The following is a 14,482-nucleotide window of genomic DNA, read 5'->3' on the forward strand; positions in this document are numbered from 1 at the left end:
GGCAAATGGAGTTTAATGTGGAGAAGTGTGAGGTGATTCACTTTGGAAAGAATAACAGGAAAGCGGAATATTTGGCTAATGGTAAAATTCTTGGTAGTGTGGATGAGCAGAGGGATCTCGGTGTCCATGTACATAGATCCCTGAAAGTTGCCACCCAGGTTGATAGGGTTGTGAAGAAGGCCTATGGTGTGTTGGCCTTTATTGGTAGAGGGATTGAGTTCCGGAGCCATGAGGTCATGATGCAGCTGTACCAAACTCTTGTACGGCCGCATTTGGAGTATTGCGTACAGTTCTGGTCGCCTCATTATAGGAAGGACGTGGAAGCTTTGGAACGGGTGCAGAGGAGATTTACCAGGATGTTGCCTGGTATGGAGGGAAAATCTTATGAGGAAAGGCTGATGGACTTGAGGTTGTTTTCGTTAGAGAGAAGAAGGTTAAGAGGTGACTTAATAGAGGCATACAAAATGATCAGAGGGTTAGATAGGGTGGACAGCGAGAGGCTTCTCCCGCGGATGGAGGTGGCTAGCACGAGGGGACATAGCCTTAAATTGAGGGGTAATAGATATAGGACAGAGGTCAGAGGTGGGTTTTTTACGCAAAGAGTGGTGAGGCCGTGGAATGCCCTACCTGCAACAGTAGTGAACTCGCCAACATTGAGGGCATTTAAAAATTTATTGGATAAGCATATGGATGATAAGGGCATAGTGTAGGTTAGATGGCCTTTAGTTTTTTTTTCCATGTCGGTGCAACATCGAGGGCCGAAGGGCCTGTACTGCGCTGTATCGTTCTATGTTCTATGTTCTATGAGTTACTTGCCCAAAATTCCAAGGCTCAGACCCATAAGATATTCAGATTCCATGCAGTCTCCTTTAACACCATTTACACAAAAATGGGGCAGCAACATTTTGCCTTCCAGAAGGACAATTAAAAATGAAGGCAGTGATTTTACATAAATGGTTGCAGCTGTATAATAAATACTTTCATGTATTGCTGGTTAATTCTACAGTATTTCTTTTTGTTTTGAATAGATTTAGAGTACCCAATTCAATTTCTTTCCCAATGAAGGGGCAATTTAGCGTGGCCAATCCACTGAGCATGCACATTTTTGGGTTGTGGGGGCAAAACCCACGCAAAGACGGGGAGAATGTGCAAACTCCACACGGACAGTGACCCAGAGCTGGCATCGAACCTGGGACCTCAGCGCCGTGAGGCCGCTGTGCTAACCCACTGCGCCACCATGCTGCCCTAATTCTACAGTATTTCAACAGTGATCAGATAATTTGAATCACCTTGAAATATCATGTTTGTACGTGATTGGAAATTGGTAGTGTGACTTAGTTCAATAAAAATATACAAGAGAAAACTCATAAATGGCATAAACCACATGCCGTAATTTCTAACTTTGCAAATGTTTAACACAGTATTCCACATTACAGACTGTCAGAGCACAGGAAAACAAAACTGAATCCTTAAGTACTACTAAATATTCGGTCAGTGGAAGCTTACCCAGTGTTGATGGAAATGATTTCTATCAGTGGGTTTTTCCTAATCTTTGGCAAATCTAGTCGAGCTCCTCCCAAACGTTTTCCCTTATCCTTCTTCTGACCCAGTAGTCTCACAGAGTGACCTACAAATAAAATGGAAAAATGGGTTACATCACACGTCTTTTACTTCAACAATTTCAATAATAGTTAGTATTGTCTGCTGGTGCAATACAAATTAAAAATCTATGTTAATTAAATCAAAACACCGACTTGTAACCCCCTTAATTTTCACACTCGGGGATCAGTGTTAACATAGAACATAGAAAAATACAGCACAGAACAGGCCCTTTGGCCCATGATGTTGTGCCAAAATTTTGTCCTAGATTAAGAACAAATTAATCTACACCCCCTCATTCTACCGTAATCCATGTACCTATCCAACAGCTGCTTGAAGGTCCCGAATGTTTCCGACTGAACTACTTCTACAGGCAGTGCATTCCGTGCTCCCACTATTCTCTGGGTAAAGCACCTACCTCTGACATCCCCCTATATCTTCCACCATTCATCTTAAATTTATGACCCCTTGTAATGGTTTGTTCCACGCGGGGAAAATGTCACTGACAGCCTACTCTATCTATGTTGGGCCCACAACTACTCACAATTTACATAGATGATTTGGAGTTGGGGGCCAACCATTGGGGACCAAGGGCAGTGTGTCCAAGTTTGCAGACAACATGAAGATGAGTGGTAAAGCAAAAAGTGCAGAGGATACTGGAAGTCTGCAGAGGGATTTGGATAGTTTAAGTGAATGGGATAGGGTCTGGCAGATGGAATACAATGTTGACAAATGTGAGATTATCCATTTTGGTAGGAATAATAGCAAAAGGGATTATTATTTAAATGATAAAACATTAAACATGCCGCTGTGCGGAGAGACCTGGGTGTGCTAGTGCACGAGTCGCAAAAGTTAGTTTACAGGTGCAACAGGTGATTAAGAAGGCAAATGGAGTTTTATCCTTCATTGCTGGAGGGATGGAGTTTAAGACTAGGGAGGTTATACTGCAATTGTTTAACGTGTTAGTGAGGCCACACCTGGAGTATTGTGTTCAGTTTTGGTCTCCTTACCCGAGAAAGGACGTACTGGCGCTGGAGGGTGTGCAGAGGAGATTCACTAGGTTAATCCCAGATCTGAAGGGGTTGGATTAAGAGGAGAGGTTGAGTAAACTGGGACTGTACTCGTTGGAATTTAGAAGGATGGGGGGGAGAGAGGAGAGGAGGAGAAGATGGGATGGGATCTTATAGAAACGTACAAAATTATGAGGGGAATAGATAGGATAGATGGGGCAGATTGTTTCCACTGGCGGATGAAAGCAGAACTAGGGGGCAGAGCCTCAAAATAAGGGGAAGTAGATTTAGGACTGAGCTTAGGAGGAACTTCTTCATCCAAAGGGTTGTGAATCTATGGAATTCCTTGCCCAGTGAAGAAGTTGAGATTCCTTTATTAAATGTTTTCAAGATAAAGATAGATAGTTTTTTGAAGAATAAAGGGATTAAGGGTTATGGTGTTCGGGCCAGAAAGTGGAGCTGAGTCCAAAAAAGATTAGCAATGATCTAATTGAATGGTGGAGCAGGCTTGAGGGGCCAGATGGCCTACTCCTGCTCCTAGTTCTTATGTTCTTAAGTTCTACTAGCCACATTTAATTTATGATTTCTTGCTCATTCTTTGTATTCTTATAATAGCTAATTTCATCCCAGAATATCATTGGAAGTTTGCAAATCACTAGTTTATGGTTACATGTCACATAATTATAACTCTTCAGAGGGCACGTAATTGTGTTTTTGTTTTATTCTTTCACATGATGTATGTGTGGCTGGCTAAGTTAGCATTAATTGCCACTTTCTTGAGCTGTTGCAGCCCGTGAGGTGTAGGTACACCCATAGTATTGTTAAGAAGGGAGTTCCAGGACTTTGACCCAGCAAAAGTGAAGGAATTACGCAATAATTCCAAGTCAAGATGGTGTGTTTCTTGGAGGGGAACTTGCAGGTTGGTGTACCTATTCATCAGTTGCCTTGATCCTTCTAGATGGCAGAGGTCGTGAGTTTGGAAGGTGCTGCCGCAGGAGCCTTGGTGAGGTGCTGCAGTGTGTCTTGTTTATAGCACATACATCGACACTGCATTGGTGGTGAAGGGATAAATGATTAAGATGGTGAATAGAGTGCCAATTAGTTTGTTTTCCTGGATGGCATCAAACTTCTCAAGTGTAGTTGGATCTGCACTCATCCAGGAAAATAGAGAGTCCTCCATCACATTCCAGACTTGTGCCTTGTTGATGGTGTACAGTCTCCAGGAGGTCAGAGGATGAGTTACTCACCACAGAATTCCCACCATCTGACCAGCGCTTGTACATTTACATGGCTAGTTCAGCTCAGTTTCACGTCGATGACAACCCTCAGGACATTGTTGATGGGGGAATTAGCAATGATAATGCCATCAAATGTCATGGAGAAGCGCACATAAACTTGTTGGAGATGGTCACTGTTTGGCAGTTTGTCATGCAAATGTTACATGTCGCTTATCAGCCCAAACTTGAATGATGTCCAGGTCTTGCTGTATTTTGACATGGGCTGCTTCCCTATCTGGGGAGTAGTCATGAAGAGTGCTGAACATTTTGCAGTCATCTGCAAATATCCCCACTTGTGACCTTATGAAGGTAACTAATTAAGGAACTGAAGATGATTGGGCCGATGACACTACACAAGGAACACATGTAGTGATGTCCTAGGATTGATCATCTTTTTTCATGTTACGTACATGTCAACAGACATGCAAGGTTATCTCTCTCCCCCTCCCCTCCCCTCCCCTCTCTCTCCCTCCCCCTCCCCTCCCCCCCCCCCCCCCCCCCCCCCCCCCCCCGGCAACCCACACCACTGCACACTCAAATCCCATTAACTTTAGTTTCTCTAAGACTCCTTGATGCAAAAACACTCAGTCAATATACTGCCTTGATTACTTGAAGTAACATTTCACCTCATCAGTTCAGCTCCTATGACCATGTTTGGACCAAGGCTATCGCCAGGGGTTCGGTCGCTAGCGCGAACAAGAGTGGGGACAAGGGGCAGCCCTGTCTGGTTCCTCTCTAAAGCTGGAGGTATTCAGAGCTGGTGGTGTTAGTTTGGACACTCGCTTTGGGAACGTTGTAGGAGCCTCACCAAGGCGGTGAATCCCGCTTCTAGCCCAAACTGTTCCAGTACCTCGACGAGGTAGTTCCATTCGACTCTGTGGTAGGCTTTTTCTGCGTCCAGGGATACGATCACCTCTGGTGTTCTCTCCCTGGGGGGGTCATTATTACATTCAGCAGCCGCCTGATGTTTGAGGTGAGCTCCCTACCCTTGACAAAGCCCGTTTGGTCCTCTGTGACCACCTCTGGTATGCAGCCCTCCAGCCTTTTGGCCAGGACCTTTGCGAGTATATTCGCATCCACGTTCATCAGTGAAATGGGTCTGTATGATCCACATGAAAAGAAATGAAATTAAAATTGCTTATTGTCACAAGTAGGCTTACTGTGAAAAGCCCCTAGTCGCCACATTCCGGAACCTGTTCGGGGAAGCTGGTACGGGAATTGAACCGTGCTGCTGGCCTACCTTGGTCTGTTTTCAAAGCCAGCGATTGAGCCCTGTGCTAAACCAGCCCCTCCGTGAGGTCTTTATCTTTTGTCGGTATCAGTGAGATTGTGGCCTGCGCTAGGGTGGGGGGCAGGGTTCCCCCTGTCAGGGAGTCCGCGAACATGTCCCTTAGGTGTGGGGCCAGGACTGATGCAAATTTTTTGTAGAAGTCAGCCGGGAACCCATTGGGTCCCGGTGTCTTCTCCGCCTTCATGGAGCTGATGCTCTCCATGATTTCTCCCAGGTCTAATGGTGCTTCCAGTTGTCCCCGTCTGTCTTCCCCCACCACTGGTAGTTCCAGTCTGTCTAGGAACTGCTTCCCGTAACAGCCTCCCCGAACAGGCGCCGGAATGTGGCGACTAGGGGCTTTTCATAGTAACTTCATTTGAACCTACTCGTGACAATAAGCAATTTTCATTTCATTTCATTGCTTCATTCCCACGTCCCCGTTGGGGGGCTTGGAAGTGTACAGTCCCCGGTAGAAGGTCTCAAATGCTCGATTGACCTCCTTTGGCTCGGTTACCAGTCTGCCTCTGCTATCCTTAACCTGCGCTATTTCCCTCGTGGCAAAAATGATCATAGACCAATCCAGAGGGCAATGAAATGTACATAGAGTTAGTTAAATGAAGGACAAAATAAACCTCATTGTAAAATAAAGTAAATTAGCGCGGGAAACAAAAATGTAATGTATATACACGACAACTGTTTATAAATATGAGAAAAGCCAATAAAAAGACTTGCAAAAAAAATAAATGTTTGGATCAAGGCTGCAATGAGATCAGAAGCTCAATAGCCCTGGTGGAACCCAAACTGACACAATGATAGTACTGTTGCCAACACCTTCTAACGCTGATGATTGACAGTAGTCTGATGGGGCGGTAATTGGCCAGGTTGGATTTGTTCTGCCTTTTATGGACATGACATACCTGGGCACGGAGACAGCTCCAAACAGACTACTACACGTATATGGTTACTAGTAGCTAATGAACACTTTTTTAAAACTACATAAGATTCAGAATCTCTTCAGTGACCTACTGAATTAAACACATCTTACAAAGAGGGGCTGCGATCGTAACAACCCAGAGCCTCACAAAAGCTAGAGAAGAAATTTAAAACCTGAAAGATTGAAAAAAACAGAAGCATTCAACCTGACATAAAGGACTAGAAGCGAAGGTGCAGAAGGAGATCACCAGAGAAAAACTCCAAGGCAGGACTTGAAGATTACATAAGTAGGGCTCTACACTGCCGCAGGAAAACTCCATTAAATCCATTGGAATTCCAGCGATCAGCTGGTTGAAGACTGGAGTTAAAGAATGCACTTCAAGAATTACCAGTTGGTGGTAATACCACAAGATGAAGTTGGTACAGAGTCTGGGTCGGTTCTTCAGGCAATGGGATGAATTCTTTCAGCAGAGAGCTTGAGGAGCAGGTTGTTGTTCTGCCTGGAAGGCTGCTTCTTGTTGGTTCACTAGTTGGATTTTAAACAGCAAATAGCTTGTCGGCTAAAGATGTAATGTTAAAACTGTCCAGAAGAGCCAAAATCCCGACAGTGCAGGAGGTCCATCGTGTCTTCACTGACCATCTGAAAGAGCACCCCACCTACGCCCACGCCCCATAAACCCATCTAACTTGGATATCTTTGGACACTATGGAGCAATTTAGCATGGCCAATCCACTTAATCTACATATCTTTGGTCTGTGGGAGGAAGCCGGATAACCCGAAGGAAACCCATGCAGACACTGGAGAACATACAAACTCCACTCAGTCACTCAAGGCCAGAAATGAACCGGTCTCCCTGATGCTGTGAAGCAGCAGTGTTAACCACAGTGCCACCATGCCATCCTAACAATGTGACATGTTGCATCAATGGTTAACTGCAGTTCAATAATCAGTTTCAGTGCTTCCGAATAGAATTCCATTGTTTTTCCTGAGGACAGAGACAAAGTGGTTACTTGCGTCACTTCCAGTATAATGAATTTTTGATTTCTCTCTTTTGTGATAGTACAGTAGTCCCCCGTTATAACACGGGTGTTCGGGTCCAAGACAGCCACCCGCGTTGTAACCGAGCCGCGGATATCCAAGATGGCGGATATCGAAATGAATGAACGAGAGGAAACATCGCTGACTATGCTGAACATTGCTGAATGGAAGGGCGTTTTAAATAAAAAACATCAAAGTTCGTTCAAGTCTTAAATCAAGTTTTAAATGTATTAAAATATATACAATAATATACAGTATACATACAATAATATACTTAAAATTGTACTTACACGCATATTTTTAAAATAATTTAAAAAAGTCTGAGTTTCCTCTGGCACATCCCCTTCCTCATCTTGACTTGTGCTTGTCTCTGGAGGTTCTTCAGGTGCAGGATGTATATTGGGTCGAAGTCTTGCTGCTCTGTGTATGCTATGAGCCACTTCAGGTGCGTGATGGCATCAGAGTGGCTCTTTGCCACTGTGGGCTGGGGTTCTTCTTCTTCTTCTGCCTCCTCTTGGGTGACCTGGTCGATGATCTCCTCTGTGAATGTTTCTGCGGGTGCCATGTCATCCTCTGCTGCTGCCCACCTGTCCACCCAATCCTGGAGTGTTAGGTTCTCATCCAGTTGGTCCTCTAGCCTCTCCTCAGCTGCCCTGATCTCTGCTTCAGTAAAGCCTACGAAATCCTCTTCATCCGGGTAATGTTGGGGTCGTGGGAGTGCTGCTCCTAGGGCCTTGTTCCAGCAGTTGGCGATGGTCTTCTCTGTCACAGCTCCCCAGGCCTTCCCTGCCAGATAACAGGCATCCTTGATGGTGATGGCTTTCAGGTAATCTGGGACAGTGAGAGGAGAGTCTATCATTTCCAGGATCAGTTCCTTTTTGTACACAGACTTGAAGGTCTGAATGATGCCAGCATCACATGGCTGGATCTTGCTGGTGGTGTTCTTTGGGAGATAGAGCACTTGGATCTGCCCATCCCTGGTCTTGAGAACATCTCCCTGAGGGTGGGCTGAGCAGTTGTCCAGTAGGAGTGTGGCCTTCTGCGGTAAGTTGCGGGCTCTAAGGTGGTCCCTGACACTGGGTACGAAGAACTTGAAGAACCACTCCTCAAATAAGAAAACTGTCATCCAGGCTTTGCCAGAGTTCCGGTAGGTAATGGGTAGGTTCTCCATGTTGATGTGGTGAAAGCATCTAGGAGACTTGATTTTGCCCACAATCAATGGCTTCAGCTTGTGTGTTCCCGTGGCATTGCTGGCAAACAGGATGGTGAGCCTCTTCTTGGCTTGCTTGTACCCCAGAGTCTTGTGGGCATCATCCTTGACAGCTAGGGTCTTGTCAGGCAGCATCTTCCAGTAAAGCCCTGACTCATCTGCATTGTAGAGTTGCTCTGGGGTCAGCTCCTCTTGCACCATGTAGTTCTTGAGGATGTCGGGAAAGGCTGCTGCGGCTCCTGAGTCGGCGGATCTCTGCTCACCACTGATGGTAACTGCACCTATCCCATGTCTTTTCTGGAACCGATGGAGCCAACCCTTGCTGGCTACGAAATTGCTGTCCTCTGGGTGGAGCTGGTGATGGAACTTCTCAGCCTGAGTCCTGATGATAGGTCCAGATAGGGGGGTGCCACCAGACTGTTCCTGGACAAACCAGGTGAACACAGCCTTCTCTAAGTTACTGTTACTAGCGTTCCTTGCCTTTTTCCTGCTAAGCCCTTCACTCTGAGAAACTGTCCCAACATATGCTCTTAAATTGGGCTCATCTTTCACCCACCCACGGAGGGTTGACTCTGGTACACCAGTCTCCTTGGATAATTTTGCCTTCGTTTCCCCGTTTCGAAGCCGGTCTATCAAATGTATCTTTTGACTCACTGAGTAAGACTTGCGCTTAAACATTTTGAACGACACGACAGCAACTGAACTCGAAGATACCTGCACTGGAAAAGGTATCCCTTTTATGGCTGTGTAACTGGGCTAATCGGTCGCGGCTACTCATCGCGGCTAATCGTTCTACAGTACAAGACAGTGATCATCGCTACTAATCGGTCTAATCATCGCGGGTAATAATCGCTGCTAATCGGTCTAATCATCGCGGGTAATCATCGCTGCTAATCGGTCTAATCATCGCGGCTCAAAAAGGTGCTGTTTCAAAAAGAGTTTAAAATGAGTCAAGTAAGTTGGGGTCCATAAACCCCCCCGCCGTATATCGCGAACCGCGGTATTTTGGGGAGCCAGATTGTAAACACTTCCTCTGCTTTTGTTGATTATAATGAGTCTGTACAACGAGGTGTGGGATTCCACTAGCTGAATGAAGCATTCTTTTGTTCTTGTAACTCCTGGCGGCATCCCCCAGGATAAAGGGCCAACCCATATTAATTGCTATAATAAAATGTTGAGGAAGAATAAGTCCAAAGCTAGCCGGTACTTTTAAACAGATTTATTGGATTTCAGTAAGGCCTTTGACAAGGTCCCTCATGGCAGACTGGTACAAAAGGTGAAGTCTCACGGGATCGGGGTGAGCTGGCAAGATAGATACAGAACTGGCTAGACCATAGAAGGCAGAGAGTAGCAATGGAAGGGTGCTTTTCTAATTGGAGAGCTGTGACTAGTGGTGTTCCGCAGGGATCAGTGCTGGGACCTTTGCTGTTCGTAGTATACATAAATGATTTGGAGGAAAATGTAACTGGTCTGATTAGTAAGTTTGCAGACGACACAAAGGTTGGTGGAACTGCGGATAGCGATGAGGACTGTCAAAGGATACAACAGGATTTAGATCATCTGGAGACTTGGGCGGAGAGATGGCAGATGGAGTTCAATCCGGACAAATGTGAGGTAATGCATTTTGGAAGGTCTAATGCAGGTAGGGTATATACAGTGAATGGGAGACAGTCAGAGAGATCTAGGTGTACAGGTCCACATGTCACTGAAAAGGGCAACACAGGTGGAGAAGGTAGTCAAGAAGGAATACTTGCCTTCATTGGCCGGGGCATTGAGTACAAGAACTGGCAAGTCATGTTGCAGCTGTATAGAACCTTAGTGAGGCCACACTTGGAGTATAGTGTTCGATTCTGGTCGCCACACTACCAGAAGGATGTGGAGGCTTTAGAGAGGGTGCAGAAGAGATTTACCAGCATGTTGCCTGGTATGGAGGGCATTAGCTATGAGGAGTGGTTGAATAAACTTGGTTTGTTCTCACTGGAACAATGGAGATTGAGGGGCGACCTGATAGAGGTCTACAAAATTATGAGGTGCATAGACAGAGTGGATAGTCAGAGGCTTTTTCCCAGGGTAGAGGGCTCAATTACTAGGGGGCAGAGGTTTAAGGTGCGAGGGGCAAGGTTTAGGGGAGATGTACGAGGCAAGTTTTTTTTTTTTACAGAGGGTAGTGGGTGCCTGGAACTTGCTGCCGGAGGAGGTGGTGGAAGCAGGAATGATAGTGACGTTTAAGGGGCATCTTGACAAATACATGAACAGGATGGGAATAGAGGGATACGGACCCAGGAAGTGTAGAAGGTTTTATTTTAGACGGGCAGCATGGTCGGCAAAGGCTTGGAGGGCCGAAGGGCCTGTTCCTGTCCTGTACTTTTCTTTGTTCTTTGTTATTTCCAAGACAGTAAAACAAAGTCAGATTCCCCCAATTCCTCCTCACCTCAGTGTTCCAACTGTCCCCAATGGACCAATACCCACTAACGGTTTAACAATGCAATTACCTTAACAATGTAATTGCCATTCACAAAATAATTGCCATTGGACCTTAAGATAATTAATAAGGCATTGACACCCTGTGGTCCTGTGACTTGTAGCAGCCATAATTTCTGGTTTCGCAGAAAATTCTTTTTTTTTTAAATTGCAATAAGAATAACGTTTTTGAACATAACGTTGGATTTATTTTCATGAAGTAGGAACCCAACAAACAAATTAATTGAAAGTATCTAAGGATCTAAAGTATGATAGAAACATTACACAAAGAACTGAATGCCCAGGTGAAGTTGTCAAACTTATCTAAAATAGCTCCATAGTTAACTCTGAAACAAACACAATTGAACTTACGAGAGCAGTTGCTGAACTGAATGAAAAGATTCAAAAGTTCAGAAAACAATTGGAAAATAAGAGAATAATCCAACTTTTGACTAAGTAACAAGTGGAAACGAAGGTTCCATTCTTAAAACATAAACCTCCTCATGCATCACACCAAACCCCACCGAAGAGGAAAAAAAGAACAGAATGAGCACTACAGTTGAGCTGAGAATTTGTACTCTCTGCAAGAAATGGGATAAACCGATGACCATCCATAAAACCAGATGGGGAGTTTGTAAGGAGTGATTCAATTCCAAAGAATGAAAAATAGCTTAGATCAACTAATCAAATGCCAGAATGATCACATTTAAAGCAACCTCCCCTTTATCAATGTTTACACAGTATAACAGACTACCAGTCTTCCAACTGCTATAATGACAAGATCTGAAATCATGATAAATCCTCCAAACAGTCCGAACCTGTGAACACAGATACTTCAGAGGGGAGAAGGGGTAGTCGAAGCCATGTAAATAGTTTGGGTAAACAAGAATGTCTTGTAAATATGTTGGATAAAGACTTGGAGTGGGAGACATAGTATATGGCATACAAAGGACTAACATGGGACTATAGTACCGCCCAGTTTGATATAAATGAACACAGCCTAAGTCAGAGTACAGTCTTTTACAGGATAGTGATGAGTGTAGAGGCAAGCATGAAGCCAGCTCCAAGCTTAGACCTGATATTGTTAATCAACATTTTCTGCTTCAGGAAATCTATCAACTGATCGGTTTCAGTTTAATTTAGGTTTTGTTTTTGAACTTTGATGCTTGTGAGCCTGGATAGGCCTGTGACTAAAAGGTTTCCGGTCTTTCGGGTTTGTTTGTATCTATACACATTTTTAATGAGATCTTACAATCCCTGATGTTAAAGAGATGGGTTAAAAGGGGTTAAAAGTTCAGTGATTCTGAACAAAAAAGCACAAAGCAAAAGCTTTACCATTGGCTAGAGACAGTGATCCAGTGACACAGACACAGCAGAGACAGGAATTAAGAGAAAGGGAGTTCAATATTTGTATCAGAGAGAGAAAATGGATTATAAGGTCTCTGAGGAGGGAAAGTAGTTAACTGAATAATCAGTTTTGGACTCCGTAAAGCAATTAGCTCAGAGGAGGCGTTACTGGAGGACTGACTTCAGGGAACTAATTTGTTTGCTCCGCAGTTGAAGAAACAGGGGGTTCAGTGTACGGATTTTAGGTGTCTCAGAAAGAAATACAAGTTGGATGAGAAGCATCAAGTGAACGTTCAGGAACTCAACAGAAGAAAACCGTTTGCAACAGTGCCAGTCCGAATTGCGAAGCCTTTATGCCATTGGTTTATGTGTTTGCAAAGATATTGCTGGAGTAAAGGAATGTGAATTATCATCTTATGTTTGGGATCTTTCCAACCTTTTTGTGTAATATCGTTCACTTTTTAAAAAAAAAACTATTCACGGGATGTGGGCATCAGTGGCTAGGCCAACATTATTGTCCATCTCAAATTGCCAACTGGGTGGCTTGCAGACCATGATGTGGGAACTCACATTCCCAGCTAGTTTTGTTTCATCGGCAAACTTGGAAATATTACCGTTGGTTCCTTCAGACAAAGCACTGATTACAGCAGTACCTCACTAATCACCGCCTGTGTCTCCGAAAATGACCCATTTATTCTTACCCTCTGTTTCCTGTCTACTAACCATTTCACAATCCATGCCATGACTTAATCCCAACACCATGTGTTTTAATTTTGCACACTGACATCTACTGTGGGACTTCCATCAAAAGCTTTCTGAAAATCCAAATACATCACCATCCACTGGTTCAACCCTTACCTATTCTACTGGTTATGTCCTCAAAAAACTCCCATTGATTTGCCAAACATGATTTCCCTTTCATAAATCACGTTGACTATCTAAACCTGTTGATATGTTCTAAATGTGCTGTTACCACATCTACTATTACACGTTCCCCACTTCTGATGTTAGGTTAACCACCCTGTAATTCCCCGTTTACTCATTCCCTCCTTTTTTAAAATAGCGGGGTTACATTTGCCATCCTCTAATCTAATGGGACTGCTCCAGGAAATACAGAATTTTAAATGATGACAACCAACCCATCCACTATTTCCATGACCACCTCCTGGGTGACACAGTAGCACGGTGGGTAGCACTGTTGCTTCACAGCTCCAAGGTCCCGGGTTCGATTCCTGGCTTGGGTTACTGTCTGTGTGGAGTCTGCACGTTCTCCCTGTGTCTGCGTGGGTTTCCTCCGGGTGCTCCGGTTTCCTCCCACAAGTCCCGAAAGACGTGCTGTTAGGTAATTTGGACATTCTGAATTCTCCCTGTGTACCCGAACAGGCGCTGGAATGTGGTGACTGGGGCTTTTCACAGTAACTTCATTGCAGCGTTAATGTAAACCTACTTGTGACAATAAAGGTTATCATTATTAGTACCATGGGATGTAAATTATCAGACCCTGGGGAGAGAGGATGGGGATATGTGAGAGAGGAGGGGGACGCGCGTGACAGGAGAGGGACAGGCGAGAGAGGAGGGGGACGTGCGTGACAGGAGACGGACAGGCGAGAGAGGAGGGGGACGTGCGAGAGAGGAGGGGGACGGGCAAGAGAGGAGGGAGACGGGCGAAAGAGGGGGGAGCCGGGCGAAAGAGGAGGGAGACGGGCGAAAGAGGAGGGAGACGGGCGAAAGAGGCGGGCGAAAGAGGAGGGAGGCGGACGAAAGAGGAGGGAGGCGGACGAAAGAGGAGGGAGGTGGGCGGAAGAGGAGGGAGACGGGCGAAAGAGGAGGGAGACAGGCGAGAGAGGACAGCTACATGACGGCGAGGATGTTGAGGCCCCAGAGAGAGTGGCAATAACACTGTCCAGATACAGCAGACGTGCCCATGAGATCCTTACAGCCGCAAGACCCAGGATATTGAAGATATGGCTATGCTTTCCATGTGGACTTAACACAGCACTTTCTTTGTTAAGCTCAGCCTCTCAATGAGTTGCAGAGTGACCTGTCTCACTCTTGCGTCACGATGGCCTCATCTTTGGCAGCCATGGCCGCCTACACATGGAGCATGTGGCAATACTGTAATGAGATAAGATAAGACCTTCTTATTAATAACAATAATCACTTATTGTCACAAGTAGGCTTCAGTGAAGTTACTGTGAAAAGCACACGGTTAAGAAATTAGACGTGGTGCTGTTTTTCAAGCATCGCGCAAACATTTCATTGTCTGTGGCAGCCCACCCCCTCCTCACCCTCCCCCTCCTCTCTCGCTCTCCTCTTTCTCTTATCTCTCCTCAATTT

General features: G+C 45.1%; 1 protein-coding gene across 4 annotated transcripts in view; it reads right to left on the bottom strand.

The window, feature by feature from the left end:
- cdkal1 (CDK5 regulatory subunit associated protein 1-like 1) overlaps window positions 1–14,482 on the bottom strand; it is a 781,965-nt gene that overhangs the window by 569,450 nt on the left and 198,033 nt on the right. For all 4 annotated transcript variants that reach the window (XR_005460641.1, XM_038796964.1, XM_038796963.1 and 1 more), the window contains one exon: window positions 1,507–1,627. Coding sequence is in view for 3 of the 4 variants with exons in the window: in XM_038796964.1 (XP_038652892.1) it covers window positions 1,507–1,627 (121 nt within the window). In the remaining variant the exon portion in view is untranslated. The remainder of the gene's footprint in view (window positions 1–1,506; window positions 1,628–14,482) is intronic.

Source organism: Scyliorhinus canicula, chromosome 5 (genome assembly GCF_902713615.1).
Source record: "Scyliorhinus canicula chromosome 5, sScyCan1.1, whole genome shotgun sequence".
In the NCBI taxonomy this organism is placed as follows: Eukaryota; Metazoa; Chordata; class Chondrichthyes; order Carcharhiniformes; family Scyliorhinidae; genus Scyliorhinus; species Scyliorhinus canicula.